The sequence below is a fragment of the Chinchilla lanigera genome, unplaced genomic scaffold (assembly GCF_000276665.1).
Source record: "Chinchilla lanigera isolate Chin_1 unplaced genomic scaffold, ChiLan1.0 scaffold00088, whole genome shotgun sequence".
NCBI classification, from domain to species: domain Eukaryota; kingdom Metazoa; phylum Chordata; class Mammalia; order Rodentia; family Chinchillidae; genus Chinchilla; species Chinchilla lanigera.
The window spans coordinates 3,914,633-3,939,705 of record NW_004955489.1 but is presented as its reverse complement, the minus strand read 5'-3'; the positions used below and the strand labels follow the sequence as shown (position 1 = coordinate 3,939,705).

Below are 25,073 nucleotides of genomic sequence, written 5' to 3'. Positions count from 1 at the left end.
CTTGACATAGACAGAAGGATGGAAGGGGAGATGGGAGGAAGAGAGATGCATGCGCAGAAGGACAGATGGCTGGAAGCATGGGTGGATCACAGCAAGCACTTTCCTGGGAGCATCCTGCCCCTCTGCCAGGGGTGTGGCACTGATGTTCTAGTCTCTGCTGCCTGTAGGCTTACATCCTGAGGACAGCCTTCCCTTCTCAACCTTTGGCAGGCTCCGGGGTCTCCAGTGTTTGCGCCAAGCTTCGCTTCCTCCCTTCTCCTCTGCCTCAGATACACGATGCCCATGGAGAGCCCACGCTCACCATCGGAGTGGCCTCAGATCCAAGCTCTGGACCCATTACCCCCCTGCTCCATCTTCTGCCCTCTCTCTCAGGCTTGGCTCAGGTTACAGTAGCCTCCATGCTGTCCCTCAAACCCACCTAAGTTCTGAATTATTTGTTCTTGCTGCTCGGTCTCTGGAATGCTTTCCCCAGACACTGGCCTGACCTTTGTCTTCTCTTGCTAGAATACCCCTCGCAGTGAGCCAGTCCTCTCAGGCATAGCCTCTCCCTCCTACAGTGGGCAAGAATCACGGTTTCCTGACTATATGCTTTATGTGTTCCTTTGTCCTGCCTCACAGCAGGTAAGATCCACAAGGGGGGAGCTCGGCACATGCAGGCACACGAGACATACATTCGGAACACGCATGCCCCAAGTGTCTGGGAGAGTTGGTTACCACCTGATAAACGCAGCCTGGATCTCCACTTCCAGCCCTCAGAGGTTGGGAGCAGAGTATACAAAGGGCTCTGGCAGCGAAGCCACAGCCCATGAGCCTGGGAAACAGAGAGGAAGTGCCCCTTACCGCCTTGGTGCACTGGACATCCTTGCCCAGCAGCCAGTTGAGCTCCAGATTGCCCTCGCCTTGGTAGCAGGACTGCAGGCGCTCCTTGATCTGCAAGTTGATGGAGCGGATGGGGAAGGCACACAGGGCAGAGTCGTCGGGCGGGTGGTGGTACTGCTTCTGCCCTTTGGAGAAGATAGCAAAGAGCACATCATCTTGGCTGCTGACGTTGAAGGCCTGGGCCAGCGCCTCCCCGGGCTTGGCAAGGTAAGCGGCCTGCAGGAGACGATATTCCACGCCTGCCCGTGTGCAGCCAAAGGGCAGGGACACATAGGAGTGGAACTTGGGGTCATCCTTGCAGAGACGCACGATGCGAGAGGTGTAGAAGAGGTCTCCTGCAGAGTTGATGGACACACCCTCTGGGGTCTCCGGCTGCACGGTGAGGAAGTAGACGAAGCTGCCACTGGCGAAGCCATAGATGTAGAAGATGTCAAAGTGGGAGACCAGGGCCAGGGTGTCAGAGGGGATCTTGATGAGAGAGGAGACGAAATCGCTGTGGAGCTCGTAGTCCAGCATGGCTGAGGACTCCGGGTCTCGGGGCAGCTTGCGGCTGGACAGCGTCGGGAAGTAATCCTGCTTGCCGTCCACGGCTGTGCCGATGAACAGCTTGCCGTCTTCGCCCTCCGAGCGCACGATCACCCCATACATGGTGCCCGTCTTGTTGACACTGGACAGGTAGTGCTCCTTCTTGTGCGAGGGCTCCACCAGGATGAAGAGGTCATCCAACCGCAGCAGTTTGCAGACTCCTTGGTAGAGGCTGCCGCAGGCCAGCAGGCGGTTCTCAGAGTAGTCGATGAGCAGCAGCTTGTTGACGTTGTTGGTGAGGGTGAGCACCTCACTGCACGGCTGCACGATGAGAGGCGGGTAGCAGGACTTGTTGTCCTCCTCCGGCCCTGTCTTGTGGGCTACCTGGATCGTCAGGTTGCCCGTCAGCTTATAGACCCGGTTGATAGCCCCCACATACACAGCCCCTGTCCCTTGGTGGACAGTCAAGTGGTTGAAGGTCCAGTCTCGGTTCTCAGAGTGGAAGGTGCTAAACTGAGGCATGCCGGCTGCCCAGGGCACCAGCAGCACCCACAGTGCGGCCAGCAACACCAGAGTCCAGCTGTCAGCCTGCAGGGCCAGGGGCCGGCGCCTCCTCTGTGCCATCCTGAGGGGGGTGAGGACCAGGAGGCAGCTCCTCCGGGTTCTCATCTACACCACCTTCCCACGTCGACCTCACATGGTTCTAGAAAACACAAGGCAGGAGGGTCAGACTGGAAGTGAGGTCCAGGGGGAGCCGATAGGACTGCTGGGCCCAAGGTCCCTGTCTGGCTGGCTCTGTGAGCCTCTTCTGTATTTTGGGTTTTCTATTTTTACTGTACTCTCTCCCTCTTAGGACTGTTCAGGGAACCCTCTTATCTATTTTGGTCTCCAGCCTTTACACTATAAATTTTTTTTTTACTTTACAGAGCATCTCTATTTCTGTCTTCTTAAAACATCGTTTTTATCTCTTGGAAAGGTTACAAGACTGCTGGAGTTCACCAGCCAGTCAACACTGATGTCGTGGCTGGAGCCAATCCTCCCCGCCCAATCGTGGCTTCTTCCCCCAGGTGAGTGGAAATTGCCCCTGCCTCCTGGAAGCTTGCTAAGAAGGTCCTCTCCCAGAACCTCCCAAGAGTCTGAGAGTGCAAAGAAAACCCCTTGGTATTCTGGACTCCCATTGCCCACAGGGTTGTGTTTCCCACTTTTCCCTGCTCAGCCATCCGCTTTGAGGAAGAAGAGCCCCCCCAACCCCCGGTTCCGCTCCCTGCCCCTGGCCTCTTCTCCAGAAAGAGTCCCTGCACTTGTTAGAAAAGTATGCCATAGCCTCTAAGACTGGAACTCCCACACATGCCGCTCGGGTTCACGGAGCCCCTTGGATGGGGAGGAAGAGCCCCTGTGCTGTGGGACACTTTCTGCTTCTGCTTCTTGGCAGCTGCAACCATGGGCAGCCAGCTTCCTTGCTAAGGGGCCCAGCTGTCTGAGTCCAGCTTTGGTCCCCTGCAGCAGCAGTTCTGGGCTGGGGGCACATGGAGAGGGGTACAGGGAGGCGAGTTCCAGCCACTGCCATGCCTCCTGCCTGCAAGAGCATCCATGAGGTCAGCCAGGACTAAGTGGCCCAAGGCCATCACCAGCCCTGCACCCTTTCCTGCTGTCTGCACTCCAGGAAGCTGCAGGAGAGCAGGGTAGGGCTCTTGGGGGCAGACTGCAGAGACACCCAGCAAGGCATGGGGCTCAGAGAGCGCAGGCAGTGGGCACTGTCATCTTGCTGCTCCCTCTGGCTGCACCTGGCCTCTAGACAGGGACAATGGCAGCCTGGCAGTAGTACCAGGAGGAGGAGGCAGTGAGCGGTCTGCAGGGAGCTCTTTGCTCCAGCCGGACAATCACCTGGCACCCGTCTGGGACAAGTCCAGACAGACCTCGGCATCAGCGGAGGCAAGAATGGACACACTCAGGCAAGAGATGGAAAATTCACTCCAAGGCAGCTTAGGAGAGGTCCGTCTGTCCCTCCACTTCCCTAGCTGGCTGCACTGGGCTATAATTAGAACACTTGCTGGGCCTCCCCAGTATTTTATAAATTCTCCTTTCCTCTGCTCAACTCTGCATTCTAGGCTTGGCAGCCTTGAAGCTGCCAGGGTAGGACCCACCTCGCCCCATTCCTCTGAGCAGGCTCCACCGGGGTGTTCTGGGTGACTCATGAGGCCCCAGGCTTCCTTGGAAAGAGGAAGGCGGCAGCATGAGGCTGACCTCAGCCACTCAGCCACAGCCTTTCCGGCCCCACGCGCACACCGCCAAAGTCTCCCAACAGAGAGAGCTTTCGGTTTGGAAACCAGAGGTTATTTTCAGCTACGTCCTGAGACCGGTAGCAGGACGTGAATTCTTCAAGAGGAGCTGCAGAAAGGAAATAACAGAATCCTCAAGTTCTCCAGCTGGACAGGGAATTGCAAGGGGCTGTTCTTCGCCCGCCCTTCTCTCTGAGTTGCTAAACGCCTCTGGCCGCAGGTAGAGAGTTCTGTGTCCCACAGAGAGTCGAGGGGAGGAGGCGAATGGTCACTATTCTGTGATTTTTGAAAGTGCTCTCTGAAGCAAGGTTGCATGAAATTGAGAACAGCTTCTCCTATCCTCTCCACAGTGTATGTGCACATCTATGGTTAGCTTGTGGATGGAGCAGAAGTAAGACCAAAAGACGAGGTGTGATGCTTAAAACCATACCTCACTGCTCAGAGCCCTCCCAAGGTATAGTTTGTAAAAGCAAGTGGCTTTCGTTACAGGCAGAATTTAGGAACCAATTTGGGACTTTGTGCAAGTCAAGTCCTCGCCTTCATGTGGCAGGGTCTGGATAATCGCAGCACCTAGCTCTCCGGGTGTCAGGAGAGCAACTGCGATAGGGCAGGGGATTCCCTAGCACGGCCGCTAGCTCCCAGGGGTTGCTTCACTTGTGTTGGCTGTTAGGGTTGTCACTGAAGCCTCCCCAGAAGACAGCACTTCAGGCATCCTGGCAGAATCCCTGACGTTGCTCTTTTGCTTCCCATTGTCCTCTCTACAGGAGGGGCATTAAGAGTGGACCTTTGATCCCCAGCCTCCCTGACCCAGCAACAGAGCTCGGCGGTGCAGCAGGTGGTCGGGGAAAGGAATAGGTCCAAGGGGAGCCTCTCTGTCCTACTGCACTACAATCCCCCACCCAGCCTCTCCATGGCTATAGGGACCTTGTAGAGGTGGACTGAATGCAAGGGAAGTGGCCTCAGCTCTAAGAGGCAGGGAGGGAGACTCAGGAGCTCTGGTTCAATTTGTGCTTATATCACTTAGGAATTGTGCTGTGGCTTTAGGCTGGCCTAGCATCTCCCTGAGCCCGTTTTCTGAATGTAAAAGAAAAGACGTTGGACTGAGTCACTCTGTAAGATTTCTTCACTCAGATGAAACGATGCCTGGAGGCCTGGCTCCTTCACCCTCCCACAGCGCTGAGGTCCTCCTATCTACCTGCTGAGGATCATCAGGCCAGCAGTTCTCAAGAGAGTGTTACAGCTGGCCTGTTTCCCTCTCACTGCTCTGGCAGCACCTGTTCTGGGTCTGAGTGCTCTTGGTGTCCAGCTGGGGAGTTCATCCCACCAGGCACAAGGCCCTCCTACCTGGAGCAGCTGTCCCTGACTCTGGACTCTAGAGAAAGCACAGTCCCTTGCAGCAAGCACAGGAGAGAGGTTTGAGCCCCACCTTGGAAGTGTGTGTGGGAATATGGAGTCTGAGGGCTAGTCAACAGCTTCCTCCTTTCCATGCCGGTGTGGATAGTACCAAGAAGCTGCTCCAAAGCAGCACCCAGTGGGCTGGGCTCAGGCTTCACCTACCTCTGGGCCTCTTATAGCACAGGAAGCAGCATGGCATCATGGGTAAAGGCATGCACTCTAGGCTGGATGCTTGGATTCAAACAGAGCTGGAGCTTTACCTGTGGGTCACTTTACCTGGCCATTCTGTGATGCCATCTAACTGTATAAAATGGGGTTCATTCTATTGTCTACTTCACAGGATGAGGTAGATGTGGTGAAATCAGTTAGTACCTAAAAAGTGCTTAGGATAGCGCTCAGCCCATTTTAAGTGGTTGTAATGCATTGTCAGCCTTTGTTATTGGCAGTTTATCTGTTGATTTCACCAGCTCCTCACCCCCATCTATCCCACAATCTGTCTCAGAATGAATTTTTCTTCCTCAGTTTGGTAGAAGCTGGTAAGCAAATATGCCTGTGATATTGTGCACCTTGAATTTCCTCTTAACCCCAATTTTCTGCTAGTGTTAACCTTGGGAGTTTTCTTCTAATAACAATGCCCTCTTCTTGCTGTCTAGTCATTTTCTCTGTCGAGTTCATGAAGCCACTTGTCACATGCATTATCAAAAGCCTCAACTGGCCTGGCCTTTGTTCTCCTACCAATTTCTCCCTCCCCTACCCCATCCTCAAGCTGGGGCAGGCTACTGTGGGACTCATCTGCAAGGCCTTTTAGACACCTTCCTGCCACACTCCAGTGTCAAGGAGAAGCCATGCTTCCCTCTTTGGGAAGCAAGCGCCACTAAATATTTTATTTAGAGAGCCTGATGACACCATCTCTGAGATTAGGATCCAGGAGGCAGGTGTTGGTGACAGCCAGCGAAAGCATCTGATACCTTCCTGATCAGCTGCTGCAGGCGTCAGTGGAAAGCAGGGAGGAAATGACAATCAGGCATTTCCAGTTCAGTTCAAGGAGGACTCTCTCTTCCTGGCAGTGCTGTGTTGTGGCCCCTTTCAGGAGGACCGGGTGCACATGTCTCTCCTCTGTCATCTGGCCTCCCTTATCACAAAGGAGGTGTGTAGAGGAGTTAGAGCTGGATACCATTTTGCCAAACTGAGTCAAGTTCGCTTAAGTGGCTCTCACACAGTTGGACCACTTGCAGCTCCTCTCTGCCCACTACTACTGCCACGTTTTGGCACTGAGGGTTCTCACCGCCATAGCAGGAAGTGGTGCTATCACTACTCCTTTGAGGTGGGCCCCGAAAAGCCAGATGGTGATGGGGGGAGGGTAAGGGCGACAAGGTGGGCTGTGCCATCAGAGGAGGAGTTGGCAGCTACTCTTGGGACTCACCCAACCTCCTCCTCCCATGGCAGAGAGGAGCCCATCTTCTCCCCAGCTTTCCTTTCTGAATATTTAGGTTCTAAGAGTAGGGCTTTATTGTGCATCCTGAAGGAGCTGAGAAGGTCACTCCCACCCGCCACCATTTGTTCAGATGAAGAAGCTAAAGTCCCTAGAGAGGAAACAAGTTGTCCAAGGTGACTCGACCTGCTTCAGGGGCAGTTAGAGTCAGAACATGCAGCTGGAGGCAGGGAGTACGTTACACTCCATCTGAAAGTCGTCCTGCCTGGGACAAGAGGGTGTGTTTTTATGGCAGTGCTCTCTGCTGATGGGCAGAGTGAGTTAGCCAGAGCTGGAAGGTGGTGCTCAGGGCGAAAGGGAAGAAAGAGGCCATTAGGATGGCCTTTTGGGTTGGGGAGCACGACCTCCTTTGGCTAACCCTGACTCAGCCAAAAGTCACACTCAGGAATGTCACCTACATTGTATCCTTGGGGCTATGGCATCCTGTGCCACATCTTTCTAGGGTGTAGAAAACCCCATAGACAAGTCAGATTTAGTTTAAGCACAGATAGCTTCATCCAAAAGCGTCAGGACTGCAGCAGAGGGACCGCAGTTAGATGTTCTGGAGCATCGTATCTACAGAGGAGATCATGGAATATCCTGACATTGATCCTTCCTGATGGCTGTGTAGGAATAAGCTTACCCAGAGGCAGGGGCTTGGTCCTAATGATGTCAGAAGGCTCCTTTAGGCTTATGACTTCTGTGAATCACAGTCCATGAGGGTAAGATGTCTAGATGTGACATTCTGAGGCCTCAGTTCCACCCCTTGGAGGACCCGTCCTAATGTCCCTCACATGCTAAGCATGCAGGCCTTCCAACACCCCTGCAACATGACCTCAGAGGTAGTCCAGGCACTCAGGGAAGCACAAGGTGAGCTTGAGGGCAAGCGTGAGGGCAAGCGCAAGGCCTCGGCCGATGCCCAGAACTGAAAGGCCTCAATTAGAGTGAAAGGAGTTATCTGGTATTTAAATAATTATTAGATTGAGGGAATAATCATGGGTTTGAGCTGATTTTCCCCACTGTCACCCTGATGGTGTCTATAATACTATTATTCAAATGCCCGCGATTCTCACTGAGAAAAGACCAAGGGAGCGAGGCCGGGTGGGGGAGGGGCAGCAAGGGCGGGGAGAGGGGCTCATTTAATCTCCATGTGACAGGCTGCAGGAGGTACGATTAGTCTTTTTCTTATTTCAGCTGTCACTCATGCACAGACACCAAGATTGTTATTAGCGTTATTTTATGCACGCGATTTAAAGGGAGCAGGGGGAGGGGAGAGTGAGATTTCCTATGGAAAATAACGGGACCAAAGAAACAATTTAGATGTCACTGCTATACCAGCTGCGTTTGCTTCATTACTCGAATGTCATTTCCCCCAGCCCAGACTCCACGCGGTTGGTTATGTGAAGCCGAGTGTCTGGCTGCCTGGGAGCGGGGGTGAAGGAAGGTGTGAGTGGAGAGAAGGGCACAGGGCACCCTCGGCCTGCGCCCCCGGGGAGGCAGCGTGGCCGAGGCTGTGGCCCCTCTAGAGTGCGCCAAGACAACTCTGGGCGACAATTTCTTTACTTTTGTCACAGGTACCAGGTCTAATCTCCAATGGCTGAGGAGCCAGAGAAGGGGACTTGGGGAGGTTCAACATCTGCAGTGGCAGTGAGGGAAGAACACACAGCACTCTCCAGAGAGGGAACCTCCTGGGGCCGCCTCCCCTGGGCTGTGTGTAGCTTTCTGCTCTGGTGAAGGGGTCTGCCTGGGGCTCCCACAAACTGCATGGGGCTGGGTTCTGACAAAAAAGGTGGGAGAACAGGTGTTAGGGTGCATTTGTGACGTCTCCACCTCCTGTGTCTAAGTGCTAATCCCCAGGGCCTCAGAGTGCGACTGCACTTGGACACGGGGTCTTCACAGGGGTGATCAAGTTTCCACCAGGTAAATGCGAGCCCAGTAGGACCTGTGTCCTGATGGAGAGAGAGGACAGGGAGCAGGACAGAGACGGGCACTGGAGGAGGGGGACTGAAGAGAGACACAGGCAGAAGACATCCTCTACGTGCGGGGGAGGAGCTGGGACACATGCTTCCCTCACAGCCTTTAAAAAGACCGAATCCTCAGACAGCTTGACCTTGGCTTCCCAGCCTTCAGAATGGCGAGAAAACTGAGGCCTACTGTTGGGGCTGCCTGGTTGGCCATATTTTGCTACACCAGCCTGAGCAAATTCCTGCAGCAGGGAGGAAGCACATACTCCCAACTTTTGGCTTGGAACTGTTCTGTTAAAAAGAAGGAGGTCTGTGCATGCACACATGTTTCAAGGAGGCAGCAGGAGCAGTCTTGAGCCAGGGACCTTGGAGACGCAGAGACCCTAAGGATTCTGGAAGAACCAGGGGCTGAAAACCATGCTGCTCCTTTTGTCCCTGGGAAACAGTGACCCAGAGAACCCACTTGCTGCCCCTAGGCTTTGGGAAGAGATTTAAGACTTTCTGATGCTTCCTTTCTGTACAGCGGGTCTTACCCATTTTTTTTTTTTTTTTTTGGCCTCTCCTGTCCCTGTCTTCCCTTCTCCCTCTGCTCCTGCCCAGGGCAGTGACTGTATCACTCGCTGGACCCCAAGAACACCACAGGGTATTTTGTGACTGCTAGGGAGCCCTCTCCCTGCTTCCCACCCTACTCCTCCTCCACCATGGGTACTGCCCTGGGACCGGTGCTTTCCACAGTAGGGAGAGTTTTCTGGTATTTTTTCCCAGGTCTCTCAGTGGGCTCTGGTCGAGCCCTGGAAAGCACACCAGCTCTCCCAGGGCCTTAGCAAAGCATCCAGTGTTTGTCCTCTCCTCACATCGGCTATAAAAGTTTGGAGTTGTCTCCCTGAATTATGAAGGTTCCAAGACATGCACTCACTGGAGGGGCTGGTGGTGTCGGCGGGGGGTGGCTGTGTGCCTTTCTGGGGCTCTGGCTGGGCTGGTTTTTGCAAAGTCAAAACAAGATTCATTACCCTGGGGCTGAGAGCAGGGAGATACACGCCTGACCCTGCAGACCCGCCCCATATGTCATGGGCCTGTCAGAAATCTCCCAGAATTCCCTTTATTATCTAAAGGTCGACACCCGGGCAGAGCTGAGAGAGCTGCATGGTATAAACTAAACTACAAGAGCAATCAATTTCAAGCAGCTGCCTTCCCTGCCACCTCATCCTGCTCGCCTTCCTGAAGCTCTGCCCTCTTCAACCCCCTTTGGGGAAGGCCAACGAGAAGCAGGCTTGCTATGGTCACCTCCCACTTGGGTCAGAAAGAATCTCTGGCAATTAGCAGGTCTCTGAGGCCAGGAGGCATGGGGCTTAGGGAGTGTGTCTGGCCTCTGTACCAGGGGATCCGGGGAAGGTCTTCCACTCTCCCCGGCCCTAAGTAGGACCCTGTTCAAGACATCTTGGTGGTAGAGTTGTCATTCTGGTAGGCATCACTGGATTAAAGACAGGAAAAGAAATTCCCAGGAAAAGGCAGCAAAAATGTAGTAACACTGAAATGGCTTTTCAGAATCAAGTCTCTTTCATGTTAGGAGACCTCATGCCTTAAGGGCAGCATCATAATAGCAGCTCGCATTTGTTTCTATAACAAAACCAGTAAAGAGCAGCTATACTTACTATTACTTATTAGTCACCTGCTATGCGGCAACTGAATGTGCCGTTGATAATTCTGTGATTAGCTTGCATGGTGGGTATACTCGTCCTCATCTCACAGATCAAGAAACTGAGGCTTAGCAGGCCTAAACACCTTGACTATTATAGTCCACCTAGGAAGCAGAGTTTTTGGAGGCCCCTGCTTTTGCCACTATGCTATACTGCCCAGACTTTAAAATTTATTTTCCAGCCAAATCCTCTTTTCACTAGTCTGGGAAAACTCACCAGAATGTTAAGTAAGACTTGGCAAGCACTTGGCTTCAAAGGTCAAGGGCTGAAGCTCCACAGCTCCATCTCTGCTCATCCTGAGCTGCTCTTGTGTTTTTGGGATGGAGCACAACATGGGTAGGGGTAGGAGGAGTTGCGGTTCTCAGTTCCAGGTGGGGCGCAGGGTGTCTGGGGCAAGAGACTTGCTAGCTGGCTGTCCCCTTTCAGAGCAACCCCCCAGGATCTCTCCGAGGAGCCCAGAAAGGTCATCTTCTGCCTGTCCTTCTATTCTCACCGTACGAAGGGGGAGCTGCACCTCATGGAGCCCAAAATGGAGCAGGAGAGCAGGGTCAAAAAGTGCCCAGCTAAGTAATTCAATGAATTACAGTTCCTCCACATAATGGCATATTATGCTGCCATTAAATATACTGTTTTCAAAGAATAATGACATGGCTCCATTTCACACAGGGGAAGGGAAATGGAGAAACAAAGGATCAGAAGAAAAAGCCAAATAAAGCACCAGGCATTCATCTAAACTCTCAGTCCATGGGCCGACCCTACAACTGCACTTATTTTCCCCACCTTTTTCCTCCTGAAGCAAAAATGTTAACAGCGCCAGGGAACCCAGGTGAGGTGGCTCCTGCTTGCCCTCTCACACCCTCCTTCTTGCCCTTCCTGGGGGGCTTCGTGTGGCCAGCTCCTGAGGAGCTCCAGGGACAGGGAGTGCTCCTGGCTCCTGATGCTTCCTGCCTCAGGCCAGGGACAGTGGCCACCAGTGCCAGACTGAGGTGCAGCTGTTAGTGCTGTCCTTTTCCAGCTGCTTGCATTTCCCAATGCTCAAAAGGGTGAGCTCTTCCCTAGAAGCCCAGCATTGCTGCCCTGGAAATGGCGCCTGCAGCACAGTCACACTGCAGCCATCCTGGCCTTCCTCTACGTCAGACCCCGTGGAAGCACAGGGGGTAGAGACCCAGGCACAGATATCAGACACAGTGTGTCCCCCGCTGTTTTATTTCTTGTGCCTCAGACCCTGTGTCTCACTTTGCCAGGCGCATGGCCAATGTCTAAGATTTACCTGTGGAAACATGGTTCCCTGCTACTGACTCCCAAATAGGATCTGAACACCTAAGTGCCCAAGTTCAGTCCTTCCTAGCTGGCTCCTCTTGAGACTCCATTCCCAGCAAACCTGTTCCCGACACCCCTCGATCAGTGAGTGTCACTGCTGTGTGTCCTCTCTCTGGAATGCCCACATCCACTTTCTTCTCTGCCTCTCTACATCCTGTCTGGCCTTAAAAGCCCTTTCTTTCTTCTAAAATCAATTTAAAAATTCTGGTTGGGGAACATGCTGAAGTTAGCATGCTGCAGCATAGGCTCTCTTTTTTCACGTGATTGCACCTTATCTCCCCACTGAAAGAGAAGCTCTTTGAGGGCAGGAACAATATCTCGAGCATGATGACTTTCAGTGAGAAATGTGTTCAGTCTGAATCGTGCAGAGTTGCAGAGAGGGGAGATGGGTGCTCACCTGCTTTTCCTGAGCTGATACCCACCTCCGTTACTCTTCAGAATGGCATATGTGGAAATGGTTTGAATTAACATTTATCAGATCTGACACTTTGCAATGAGTGGAGAAGGGCTGGACAGTTTGGGATGCATCCTGGCTGCTGTTGACTTTGAAGCCACCGGGAGAACAGTAATTCATCGGCTAGGTGAGTGGGGGGGATAGAAAGAGGGAAAAGAATGGGAAGATATCAGCTCTGCCTTTGAAAGATGCCCAGTCCAGATGTGGGAAAGTCATGGTGCAAGAGCTCCAGAGCCACAAACCATATGATAACATAAGAGGCATATCATACCAAACTATAGCAAACTGACAACACAAAGTGACCAAGGGAGGCTGGGTCTGGAAGAATCCCCTTGGAAGGAATCAGAAGAGGGCACCATGCAATCAGGGTGCAGAATAATGACCTGGCCTTTGGAGACAGACAGATGTAAGCTTAAGTTTTGTTCTCTCTGACTAGTTGGATGACCTTGCACTGACCTTAAAGAACCTTTGAGGGAGCCCCGCTTTACTGAGCAGTAAAACAATACTTCACAGGCCTATGGTGAGAATCAGGAAAACAGCGAATGTGGAATTGTTTTGTCAACCCTTTCGCTTGGAATAAACACCGGTCACTGGTGCTTCTGTGTTTGGAGAAATGCTACAAGAGGTATCATCTCCTTGCTGCAGAGCCACCCAGACCTCTAGGGCTGGGTCACCGCTTGGGCGATGGCTGTGCAGTGAACCATGGGGACCCAGCTCCCAGCTTCTGAGACCCAGCCCTCTTGGTTGAAGCTACCCTCTCCCCCAGGCTGGCCCTCGGTCTCCAGTAGCCCTTCCCACCAGTGGCCTCAGCCCCACCATGTCCAGGTCACCTTCCCTCTAGCCATGGCATTTAAGGACCATGTGTGCTGATTCATCCAGCCACCTATGACAGGAAGGTGGGATCCAAGGGTGAGAGAGGAAGGAGGAACTTGGGTCCCACGGAGGAGGAGAAGGAGATGCTCAGGTAACTCTCCCGCAGACCGCAGCACCTGGCCATGGCCTCTCTGTGTGCAGTGCTGCTTCGGGATTCAGGATGGAGCTGGTCTTCCTTCCTGTCTCCCCTGCCTCTCCTCTCATGCTTTGGTGACCCTTCGGGCAGCTTTTGATTAGGATGCTGCAGTACTCCTTTTCACGAGGGCATTTTAAGTGGTCTGTGTCCCACCCTGTTCTCTGCTTCCCTCCTGTTTCCTATTGTCTTTCTCTTTGTCTGAGACTCCTGGCCTGGGGAGAATGGATCCGGAGCTGTCAGCCAGCCTCTCTTAGGGAGCACTCGTGTTCACACTCACTCACCTGGCAGGGAACGAGCCGTGGGGCTGGATAAAAGGGACCTTGTGGAATCTGAGGGACTGGTGGCATGCCAGGCAGAGGTCTGTCTGCTTATGGCCTCATCTGGGCCAAGATGCCCATGCACTCAGCTTGGGAGATCCTAAATGTGGCCAGCAGCAGCTACCCCTTGTGGGAGCAGTCAGGGAGGGTGACTCTGGAGGCTCTCAAGGCTCTATGGACTTTGGTCCAGGAGCCATCTGCCCTCCCGTCAGGAAAAATAAGATGCACACTAATCAGAGAGGCTGGGACAGGCAGAAGAATGTGCTGAAGGCAGGGGGTGGGCATGGGGGACTCGGCAGGCTGGCCTCTGGGAGGACCTGGAGCAGGAGATGAAAAGAAGTCCCTGAGTGGGAACCAGGCCCAGGATGATGAATGGGGTGTGAGAGAGAGAGAAGCCTGGAAGAGGGTAAACAGCCAGGAGGGACGGTGGAGGGAGGAGGGATGGGGGAGAAGAATGTGGGGGTCAGAGAGAAAAGAAAATGCTCCTGCAGCGACTGACTCAAGATCTAGCCCAGGACATCCTGGGAAGGACGGGTGCACATGTGCAGACAGATGTGCACGGCCCCACCCTCCCTCCACCCCTGCAACACAGCCCAGCCCTGCGGCCAAGCTTTCTTCTGATGTTTTCTTCGCACTCTGAACCTCACATGCTTTGTCCCATGAGTGTGCCCTCGGCAGGCCTGGGAAGCCCAGGCTGGCCTCAGTACCACTATTCTATAGGTGAGGAGACAGGTGTATCTGTAGTTAACTGTGTGGTAAAGGTGCCAGATGTGGCAGTAGGGCTCAGACTCAGGGGCCAGGAGTTAAACATGTCACCCCGCTTCTTCGCAGCCTGGAGTTGTGGGTACCACCAAGGGATACTTCCCAGGAGAAATCACTACCCTAGAGGCCACATTATGCTTCCAGGTAGGCAATACTGTGCCCAGACTTCAAGGCATATGGTTACCACTTCGGGGGGATGGGGTGGGGTATAAAAAGCTGCAACTCAGAGGTGAGCTTTTGGGGACCGACCGCCTGTGAGAGTTGGGAGGAACAAGCCCAGAAGAGAGAGCTGCTGACCAGGCACTGAATGTCACTTGGCTGCTGCCCAGTGCTGGCTGGTGGGAGGGGGACTGGTGAGGGGCTGAGCCCTGGAGACGGTCAGGGGGCTTGCAGAGGTGGGGGCAGATGGAGAGAGTCCAGAAGCACAAACTTACACAGAGTGAGACTCATGTGCTCAGGTCCCCCACTCCCACATGCCCTGACTGGTGGGCAGAAAGCTTGCTGCCAGCTCCCCGCTGCAGACCACAGCATTGCCACAGCCCCCGGATGTGAGCACCTCCTACCTGTCTGGGGGCATCAGCCCCCACCACTGTCCCAGCTTGCAGCCCTGGCCTCGCCACTCTTCAATCCCAGCCACTCTTCAATCCTAGCCGTGGCAGACCACTGATTAATTCAGGGCTGCTTAATAACCCTTCTATTTCAATGAAACAAGCTGTCTTGTTTTCTTTATTTTTAACACTGACTTTCGTTTCTTTGCTAAGCATCTTACTGTCATTTAAATTTCTCTGTCTCCAACCAAGCTGATAATACACTGGAGTGAGCAGCTGCTTTGGTCCTGTTTATGACAATGATTAGAAGTTGGAGCTGCGCAAGCAGAGAATTGACCAGATCTCAGTTCAGTGGGGGTTGGCCCTGCTTGTAGAGTGAGTGCTAATTTTAACATGATTAGGAGAACTCTGACTCTGGGGGTAAGGAGGGCTCATCCCAGCCTCGACTTTCTGACAGCCCTTGCTGAGGCCAGCCATGGGGTTGAAGGTATGGGAACCAGCTATGTGTGTGTTGGACTTAAGGCCAGGAGCTGCAGGCCGTGTGTGCAGACCTGACACTTGACTGTACTCCCCAGCAATCCCCTACAATGCCTTTCTGCTCTCCACATGAATCCCTACTTGAGACCTGGTTGTCTTCCAACTCCGCTTGAATTCTCCACAAGTCCTTTCCCTCCCTTGCTGGCCTCTTGCGGAGCTGGACAGTGCCGGTAGATCTCCCACCCATCATTCTAGGCACATAGTAGATATCCTATACACACGTTTGTTCCATCAAATTACATTATGGGATACCAGCTTCAAACTCCTCGCAAGGAATGTACCTTCTACCTGGCAAGGCTCCTGGGTGAAGCTTTCCATTGTTTTCTATTTGGATAAATGTTTTGTGTCTTCCGACAGGCAGGCCAGGAATGGCTGCCTCCTTAGGACCGAGGCCCTTCTCTTCCAGCCAGGCCCCCTGGGGACTTCGCAGCTGGTGGGAAGCTTTGCCAATAATGCTAGGGATGTGCAGGGAAGCCAGTCAGGTGGCTGGACCAGTCCCTTGGACCCCAGTCCTCCTCTTGCTCCTCCGGGCCAGCCACACTGCCTGGGAAAGCTCACAGGTGCACGGAGCCCAGACCCCAGCAGCCTGACACTGCCTCCCTCGCCCCTGCAGCTTTGTGAGAGCCTGGAGCTCTCCCTCCACGCCTCCCAGCCAACACAGCCTGCAGGCAGCTGCTCGGGTCATTGTCTCAGCCTCTTCAAGTTGTGAATGCTGAGTCTATAGAGACCGAAGCACAAACAGTGCCCACACTGCCTCTCAGGGTGGGAGGGGTGGCGTGGCCCTGCCAGAGCCATTGACTGTGCAAATAGCAAGTCTTGCTATGGGTGGCAGAAAGCTGGTTGGAGCTATTGAGGAGAGGGGGGGCCCCAGCACACTGCCCGGCCCCCAGCAGGGGCAGAGGGTGTATGGTAAAGGCCAGCAGATGGACGGAGATGAGGCAAGGCCCACTCTCGGGGGCGGGGGAGGATGGCTTCTAGCTGCATGCCTGCACAGATCCAAGGAACAGAGACTCTGGAAGCCACCGTGCACAAGGCGGGAGCAGGAGAGAGTGGCTCTGTGGGCAGCTCAAGAGTGTGTTGGGCAAGGCTGGAGCGAGCAGACCTCCTAGCAAGTGGAGAGCGGGGTGTGACTTGCTGTGTGACTCCGGCAGTCCACTTACCCAGTTGGGACTCATGTTTCACATCTATTATTTGGGCCTCAGTAAAAGCTGCTACCAAATACATACTCAGAAACATCTCCCAAGTATTCTACCCAGAATATGTGTTTCTTTTGTAATTCAAACCATTTTTAATGAAGCATATTTAGAAGAGGAATTCAAGGCATTGCGTCACCTCTGTCTTCTGTAGTCAAATCCACAGAGCTCCCCTTTCTCCTAGCCCCTTGTCATGTGTGGCACTCCGACCGAGGGACGAGGCCACTGGACTCCAGCTGGCAGGGCCACGGGAAGCTCCCCCCGAGAAGATGGCAGCTGCTGCTTCTCCCAGATGTCCTGTTGTGACCTGAGCAATGGCCACTGCTGGCCAAAGACCCAACCCTGAGGCCCAAGGCCCATCTTGCCCCCGGGGGCTCCCCGGGAAACTCCCTCTGCAGGGCAGCTCTGCCCTTTCCCTGCCAGGGGGCCACTCTCAGAGCAAGGCCACCTTAGCAGCTCTATGATCATGTCACATACCTCTGCTCCACGCATAGCAAACTCAGAATTCAAGTGCTGACCCCAAGCTCTGTCCACTGCCTTACTGGCAAGCCCTGGGCTTTGCTGTTTCTGGTCTCCACTAAGTGCTCAGCCTGCTACACGTCAGCACACACACTGGCTTTAAAGAAGGTCTTATTATTATTATTTTTTCATAAAATTTCATGTGAGAGGGAGGGAGGGAGAGAAGAAACATATCTTTTATTCTGCCCTACCTTTTACACTATTTTTCCACATTTGCGATCACTGTCATTTTTCCATCTCCCCTAACACCGTCCTCCTCTGCCTGGCTCCAGAAACAAGGGCAAGCAGGGGCAGGCGAGCAGGCACGAACAGCACAGCATGCATCCCTGCCTGTGCGGCGAGGAGCCCAGGTTCTGGGTCTGAGGCTGGAGTCCATTCTGCCAGCCTGGTTGCTCCTTCCTCTGCTCCCTGCTGTCCCAAGGGAGCAAATGGGGCTTGAGACCCACAGGTGAGAAATCTTCCAGGAAGGAGGCAGGGCAGGTGTGAAGGGAAACCTTTTGTTCTTGTGTGTTAGAAGCCTGTCCCCTGGCCCCCCAGGTTCTTCCTGACCATCTGTCTGACCCTCTGCATGGGGCCAAACCCTCTGCTCAGAGTGGGGGTGGCTTCCCAGCTCCAGGACCACCGATAGCATCCCAAATCCTTGGGCCCAGAAACCTAACAGGCTTAGCACTGGGGTCCCACAAGGTGGGCGAGGGACTAACCCTGTGCCCATCTCCAGATCAACCTGGAGGCAGTTTGTCCCCAACCCTTGGAGGTGTGAGAACACAGGGAGGTCAGGAAGACACAGGTAGCAGGCAAGGGTGGGCCAGCTCTCTCTGCAGAGAACTGTGACACCCTGAGAATTCCCACCACCACCGGGAGCAGAGGCTTCGCCGACAGAGGGGCTCCTGTCTGCAGAAGGGAAGGGGCTGGGGTCCTGCTAAGACCCCACCCTCCCCAAAGTTCTGAAATAGGCTCTTCTTCTCTGGTTATCTTTATTCCTGGGGAGGGAGTGGGAAGCTGGGGAGCTGTTAGGGAGGTGGGAGGTCGGAGGCCAACGTAATATTTACCCAGCCCGGCCAGGGCCTTTCACTTTTATGAAGCAGGAAACTACTTCAAAGCGGCAACATCCCCTCTCACCACTTCTGTCTGCCCCCTGGTCCTCCTGCCTCTGCAGTGGGCAGGGCGTGGATACCTCTCCCCTTCTGCTCATCCTTCCTCCTCTCCCCTCTGGCAGGGCCAAGGCCTGGCCTCCTGCTCAGAGAAGTTAAACACTTGCCCAAGGCCGAAGAGCCACCAGGACTGCTGGGCTCCCCTGACATCCTGAGCTGTCTCTGCAGAGATCATGCTCATCCTGAGCAAGTCATCCATACCCTGGGACTTGGAGGAGGCTGTGATTCCTCACTAGGAGCCCCCCACCCGACCTGCAGAGCCACGGAGAGAAACAGCAGCACAGAATGCACACAGTGAAGCTGAGGGGTGCTTTAAAGGTCTGGATCACAAATTCTTTCAGTCGAAATACCAGTCTGTACACCCATTACAGAACTACAAAGATTCCATAGGCTCCTCTTCTTCTGGTACTGGGGATTGACCCTACGACCTTCACACTGACTCACACCCCCAGCCCTTAGATTTGCTTAAGTACCTAAACTGCCTAGGCTGGTCTGGGACTAGCAGCCCTCCCTCCTCCACCTCCCAGAGGGCTGGGGTTACAGGCATGTCCACCCCCTTGCTTCACAGGCCTCTTCAAGAGTCGGGCCATCCAAGGTCGGGCCTTCTACAGCCTTCCTGAGGTAGCTCTGCCCAGCCTCAACTGGAACACTAAGATTCAGGGAGGGCACTGCCTGCCTTGCTGGGATTAGAGGAGCTCTTTAATATGAGTTGAGATCTGTCTCCTTCTAGCTTCCCCCCGGGGGTCTTCCCCAGCCTTCTTCTTGGAAGGAAACTTTAAAAGACAGTGGTGCATCCCAGGTAGCAAACTCAGGTAGAGGCTCCCTGCAGCAGCCTCTCCTGCTCAGTGTCTAGCCCAGGTGTCTGGGTACAAATCTGGACTCTCTCCCTCAGGTCCTCTCTTCTTCAGGAGTTCACGCAAATAAGTGAGCGCAAGTACTGAGGGATTCTGGACACTTAAATGTGAATGAGACAATGAACATTTCCCAAGGAACCTCGAAGAGCGGTGCAACTTACACAGAATGCAGTAGGGAAACCGCTTGGGCGTGGGCCTCCCTCCCAGACACTGACTAACAGAAACAACTCCACTGTGCTCAGTCTGAAATCCTCCGAGGAGCACAAGGGGCTGAGAGGCCAGGGTGCAGAGCGTCAGACAGCTACTCTCAAGAAGCTGATGTCTGCAGTGTCCCCTGGTCCCTCTCCTGGAATCTTCGTTGTACCTGGACCTGGCCCGAAAGCCCTGAGGAGCTCTCTGGCTTCCCTTCCTGAGCCCTGAAGGCACACTGGGAACTCCAGCCTGCCGTCCCCCGTGGTGTCTAGGGCGCCTGGCTTACACAGTTCCCTCCCTCACACTGGCATTCTGTAAATGCCTTCAAGTTAAGAGCTGTGATGCTTCCATCCTTGGCCTTGGAGTTACTACGTTCCTGGAGCTACATCCATGATCGATCCCTATTTATTTAAACTTAAAAGGATTCCAATCCTGCTGTCAGTGTCTTTCTATTTGGTTCAGCGTGAGGGGCAAGGACAGCAGTGTAGCCATTCCAACATGCGGGTGAACTTGGAGGTGAGCTGGAAGTTCTCTTCTCCCCTTTCCTCCCAACCCAGAAGCCGAGGCTCGGGAGGATGAATTGGAGAACAAAGCCTGGGAGCGCAGGTCACAGGGCGGGCAGAGCAGAGCCAGGGTGCTCGGTCAGAGGCCACTGTAGTCCTGGGCCTCAGAGAGAACTCGAGAATGCGTGTACGTGCGTAGGTGCGTGCATGCGTGCATGCGTGTTGGGGGTCACGAAGGGGAAAGAATCATTCACCAGCTATTCACTCTGCATCCCAGCACCCCTCCTGCTCTTCCTTTTGAAAGGCACATTGAACTTTCCAAGGGCAATTCCGTAGCCTTTTATCTCTCATCCTGAAAGTAATTTTAGCCAAGGAAAAGCAGGATTACACTTTCATAACACGATACGTTTATCTTGTTTTCTCTTCTTTCTTTTCTCTGTCCTCCCTCCCCCGCTCTCACGACCCTAGGTAAATCTGAGCCAAAGGGGAACCGAGATTAAATATCAGGGGGTGGCATCAGATCTGCAGAAGCACTGCTCCCTGGCCCTGTCCATCCAGAAACCTCAATATTTTCTCACTCCCCCCGTTAGACCGTTATTATCCCTCAGACGAGGAAGGCTCTGGACTGTGCTTTGGCAATATTGTCCTTTGCTGAAATGAAAGGGGGAATTAGAATTCAGAGAAAGGCTCCCGCGGAGAATAGGAAGACAAAGATTAAATCACTGATACAGCGTTGTTGTGCTCAGGTCCTGAAAGGTCTTTCTTTAAAATGTCTCCTCCAGAGCAGTTTGGCTGCCACTGAGAGGGTTTTGAAATCTGCACTCTGGGAGGAAGAGGAAGGGTAGGCATGTGAGGGTGCCTTGGGCATGGGCCGAAAGCTACTCTTGCTGATAAAGGAAGGTGAGCAGCCCTTGGCGGGTGGCGGCAGACTGGACAGCCCAAGAACTTGAGCCCAGGCCCTTCCGGCCATCGCCACCCCACATTGCCTAGTGGGGCAGCCTCTGCCTGGGGTGCTTAGTGCAACAGGCGCCTCCCATTCCCCAGGCAGACTGGGACTCTGAGCTCCCACTGCCTGGGACCGGCCAGCTGCGGCCTCCAGTCTCAGGAAAGTGACAGCTGGGAGTCTCTGGCACCCCCACCCCCACCCAAAGCACAGTTTGGGCCAAGCCTGGTTTTCGAGCGCCCCCTCTAGTGGAGATAACCTGCTACTTCGGCTTCCCAGGAGCCCAGAGCCTCCAGCTGAGCCCCTGCCCGCCCGGCTCCCGCTCCCCCGTCTCTCTGGCCCTGTGCTCACCCTCAGCCCCTTCCTCTGCTAGCCTGTCGCGCTGTCACTCTCTTCGTCTCCCTCTTTTATCTGCAGCCTCTCTGTTTATCCGCGACGCCCGCCTGAGTCTACACCTTGACTTCCTCTTTCCATGGGCGCCTTGAGCCTGCATCTTTCTTCCATTCACCTGCTGCTTTTCGCCCAAGTTCAGGGCGATGGTCGGGCCAGCCAGAGTGCATCAGGGCCCTGGGCGGAGGGCCTAACCTCAGAGGCCCGCATCAGGATGGGGTCCAGGTTTGTCTGCTTGGAGCTCTGTGGGAAACCAGCCCACTCCCCTTGGTGGTTCTCCCCAGCACCCCGCATGCTCCCTGCCCTGCCCGCACGGGCCACAGGAACAGCAGGGAACGCGGGAGGGAAGAGGGCAGGGGCAGACGGAGCTGGTGCAGAGCAGGAGAGAAGGGGTGGGTAGGAGCCAGGAACTGGGCCTGGGGCCCCATGGACAGCAGAGACAGAGCAAACATTCTGTGGGCAGGAGGGGCCCTGGGAGGACACCAGCTGGTCAGGGTTTCCCAGGCAGGAGATTAGGCCAGGATAGGGCAAGAGGTTAATGGTTAACCAAACTAACCGCAGAGAACTTCTGCACGCTCAGCCCCAAGCCTCTCCTTCCAGCTCGCCACCTCCCACCTCCCCTCCTTCTCTCTCCTTACCTTGCCCAATGGGGACCTGCTCCTCAACAAAGAACTTTCTCGCCTCTATTTCTACCCTCGAATTCCAGATGGAGCAGTGTGGGGCTGGATAAAGAGGTTCCATATGCCCAAGTGCCAGGGAAAGGGCCTGAGAGGGCCTGAGAGCTAAGCAGAGGAGAAAAAGCGTGGTCCCTTTCTACCAGCCATCCCTCCTTGGGACCAGCTGTTTGACCCCAGAGGGACAGCCTTTTTTCTCTGTCTCCATAGGGCTCACCTTTAGAAATGACCAAGAAAACCAGTGGACACAAACCCACCGCTCATTTACTCTAATCAGGCATGAAATCTTTGTAACTAAGTGAAAAAACTGTTTCCCATCAGGGCATGGGTTCCATTCATTATTGTTGAACTGAGCATATGTGTAGGGGAGCAATAGCGGATCCGCACAGAATGCGCTGATGACAGACTGCCCCTGGGCAAGGGTGGCAGCGGCGGGTGGGGAGTGCACAGGAGCTGTAAACCTCCGGCACCTTCAAGCCTGTTCCTACCCGCTCCCCTACCGACAGGCCTGAATTATTTCTAGTTAACAGACTGTCACACAATGCTCCAGCCTTCGTGGGTGAGGGTGGGGTGGGGTGCCCGGCTCTGTGCTCCTTGCCTCTCCATTTGCTGTGATGGACAGAGGTATATTGTGCCCCGACTGTGACAGCTGTGTGGCAATGCACAAAGACAGCTGGGGAGGGGTGGAAAGAGGAACCGCTCCCCCCACCAAACCCTACATCGTGGGGAGGCCGTTACAGAACACAAGGTCAGATAGAAACTCTGAAGCCTCCCAGACAGGGGCAACTCTAGCACCTGAAGACAGGGGCACCTCACAGTACCTGAGCTGGTGAGTGTGGGCTGCCGCCAGCTGCTGCCAGCTGCCGCCTTGTGTATTTAACCATGGTACTGGCTTCCTCCTGCTCCTGTGTTCCCTTGTAACATGCCCATGAAATAAAGATTAGCTGAATAATCAGAAGTATCTGTAAAAGGGAAAGGGACCTAGCAGAGAAAAGGCTGTTCTTTGAGGATTTTCTTGCTAACCTCATTTTGAGCCCAGACTCCTGCAAAACAGATGGGGAACTTTTACACTGCCCACATCTGCAGCTTTGGATGGCGGAGAGTTAGAGGGTGGATGTTCTCAGGCCTGGAGGCAAGAGGAGGCATTCTGCCGGATCTCGGTGGGGAAGGGGCTGCCGGCCTTAGGCTGGCAGGTTCTGTGCCATGGTCTGTGAAGTTGCTCTTTGCTCTTTACTTTGACCTGGGCTGAGAGGCCAGCCAGCCCTCTCCTGGGCTCCAGACTGAGAAGGACTCCTGGCCAACAGAGGGATCCGCTGGGGTTCTCTCACCAGACTTGCGGTCCCTGGGCGAGGAGACCTTCTGCTTCTTTACCACGTCAGATCCTGCTGCTCTTTGGCAACGTGTCACTCAAAATGCCATTTCCATTTAACCGCTTTGTGAGCCAATTCGCCCCCATCCTAATGCAATCTGCTGGAGACAGTGAGGGAGCTGAAAGGGCAGTCGGCTTTGCCCTCCTCCATCTGCAGGTCCCTGAAGAGGGCCAGCCGGGGGACTGGTTCTGGCTGGGCTTGGGAATGCTGGCTGGTGGCAGCAAGGGCGGGTTCTGGGGTGGGGAGAGCTAGGAGGTGACAGACGGTGACACTAGGTGGCAAAATCATCAGGGTGCCTTGACAGATCCTCTGTTTCCTTGGGTCCCTACCCTCTCTCCTCAGCTGCTCACCCCAGGCCACCAAGGAGCGCACAGGTAATTAGCTCAAATGGTGCTCCAGGAGGACAGGGGGAAGTTAATGAATTCTTCTTTCTTCTTGCCTGGAGGTCAGAGGGGAGGGGGGACGAGTGACTCTGGGAGCTTTCTGGGGTGACTGCATAGAAGTTGTGCATTTCAATTAGGAATAGCTGAATTCCCCTAGCCAGGACTGGCTCTTCAGGGGATTTCGTTGCTCAGCCGAAGGCCCCAGAATCCAAAGCCAGCCCAGGGCAAAGAGTGAAGTTTTGAGGTCTGGCAAAGAAGCCCAGCAAGAAAGGAGCCCACTGTCCTGTGGGACTGGACTTAACTCCTGCTCCAAAGAGTCCAGCTCTGTCCCCCTCGGTTATCATCTTGGTAGCTCTGTCCCCTGTGCTGCCCAACAGAAGGGGTGATGCTCCCCAGAGTGTCTGTGGGCTCTTCCGCTGATACACTCCCGCGCCACCTCCCTGAGCTAAGCAGGCTGTCCCACTGCCTTTGTGTCCCCAGCTCACCCACAACCATTCCAGGGTCTTGGATTCCCGCAGGGCACCGGCTCGCATTTCCAGCGCCCACCACACAGGTTTTGACTCCTAGACCCATAACTGACCTAGAATGTCAAGCCTGTCAGATTCCTTCTCCTACAGTCTCCACTCTCCTGGCCCAGCAGAGTTGGGGTAGGTACCTCCTCCTAGGGCCAGGGTCATGCCACACAGGTGGAGGCCTTTCAGGCACCTCAAAGGGCAGTTCCTAGCGACTCTAATTACCATCTAGATCACCATCAGGATGGGCCTTTCCAGACTACCTGCCGGGTGGATCCCACAAGCTAGAATCCTCCAGGATCCTATTCCACTTGTGGGGCGGGGCAAAAGATAGCACATGGAGGGAAATATTCTCATACCGGCTACAAGGAGCCTCTGGGACCCTGGGCAAACTCCCACGGAATCCCCCACACTCATCTTGTTCAAACTAGGGGAATGGACCCCACTGGGCGCGACAAGAGAGAAGGTGGGGACACGAACACTTATCCCCATTCAGTGCCTTTGAATCGCTCTACAAGAGCCTCCAGAAACCAGCGCGAATGATTTTCCCTTTCTGATTCCAAGTCCCCAGATCCGAAGGAACAGCCAGCGGCCACCAGGGACTCTGAGTCTGGAGTGAACGCCCCCAAATAGATCGGTGGACACAGTGGCCTTGGGCTGTCTTGCTTTGGCCACTGAGGCCCTCCCGGGCTCCCGCTCTGGGACAGCCTCTCAGCCCCGGGCTCTCCCCGAGCGGCAGGCTGCTGGCAGGTGCGCCGGGCGACGCCGAGCTGGGAAGCCGGAGCCCCGCGGGGAAGCGGCGGCGAGTCCGGGGCGCTTTCTCGAGCACGTCGCGCTCCGGCCCGCGAAAGTGGCCGAGTCTGCGCGGGGACTCGCCGGTCGCAGCCGAGCCCGGGCGACGGGGCCGGGGCCGGGGCCGGGGCCGGGACCAGGACCCTGACAGGAGAGCGCGAGGGGAGTCGCGGGGGTGAGCGCGTTAGGGGCTACTCGGGGGCCGGGCCGCCGCTTACCCGGCTCGGCGACGTTGGTCTGTCCTTCTGCCCGCCGCTCGCCGCGCCTCGCCGCCGGCTGTCGCCCGCACGCAGCTCGGAATCACGGGCACAGCCACATCCACGCCGAGTCCAGATGCATTAAAACCCACGTCCAGCCGCCTGCCACTTATCTGTATTCCTGAAGTGGCCGCTCGGGCTCCGCTCCGCGCCCCGCCGGCTCCGCCGCCCCGCAGCAGCCCC

At 54.8% G+C, this 25,073-nt stretch overlaps 1 protein-coding gene across 1 annotated transcript in view; it reads right to left on the bottom strand.

The window, feature by feature from the left end:
* Plxna2 (plexin A2) overlaps positions 1–25,073 on the bottom strand; it is a gene marked incomplete in the record, with an annotated part of 202,644 nt that overhangs the window by 177,075 nt on the left and 496 nt on the right. The window contains 2 exon segments of the mRNA XM_005404545.2: positions 841–2,107; positions 24,852–25,073. Of these exon segments, the coding sequence (XP_005404602.1) occupies positions 841–2,073 (1,233 nt within the window).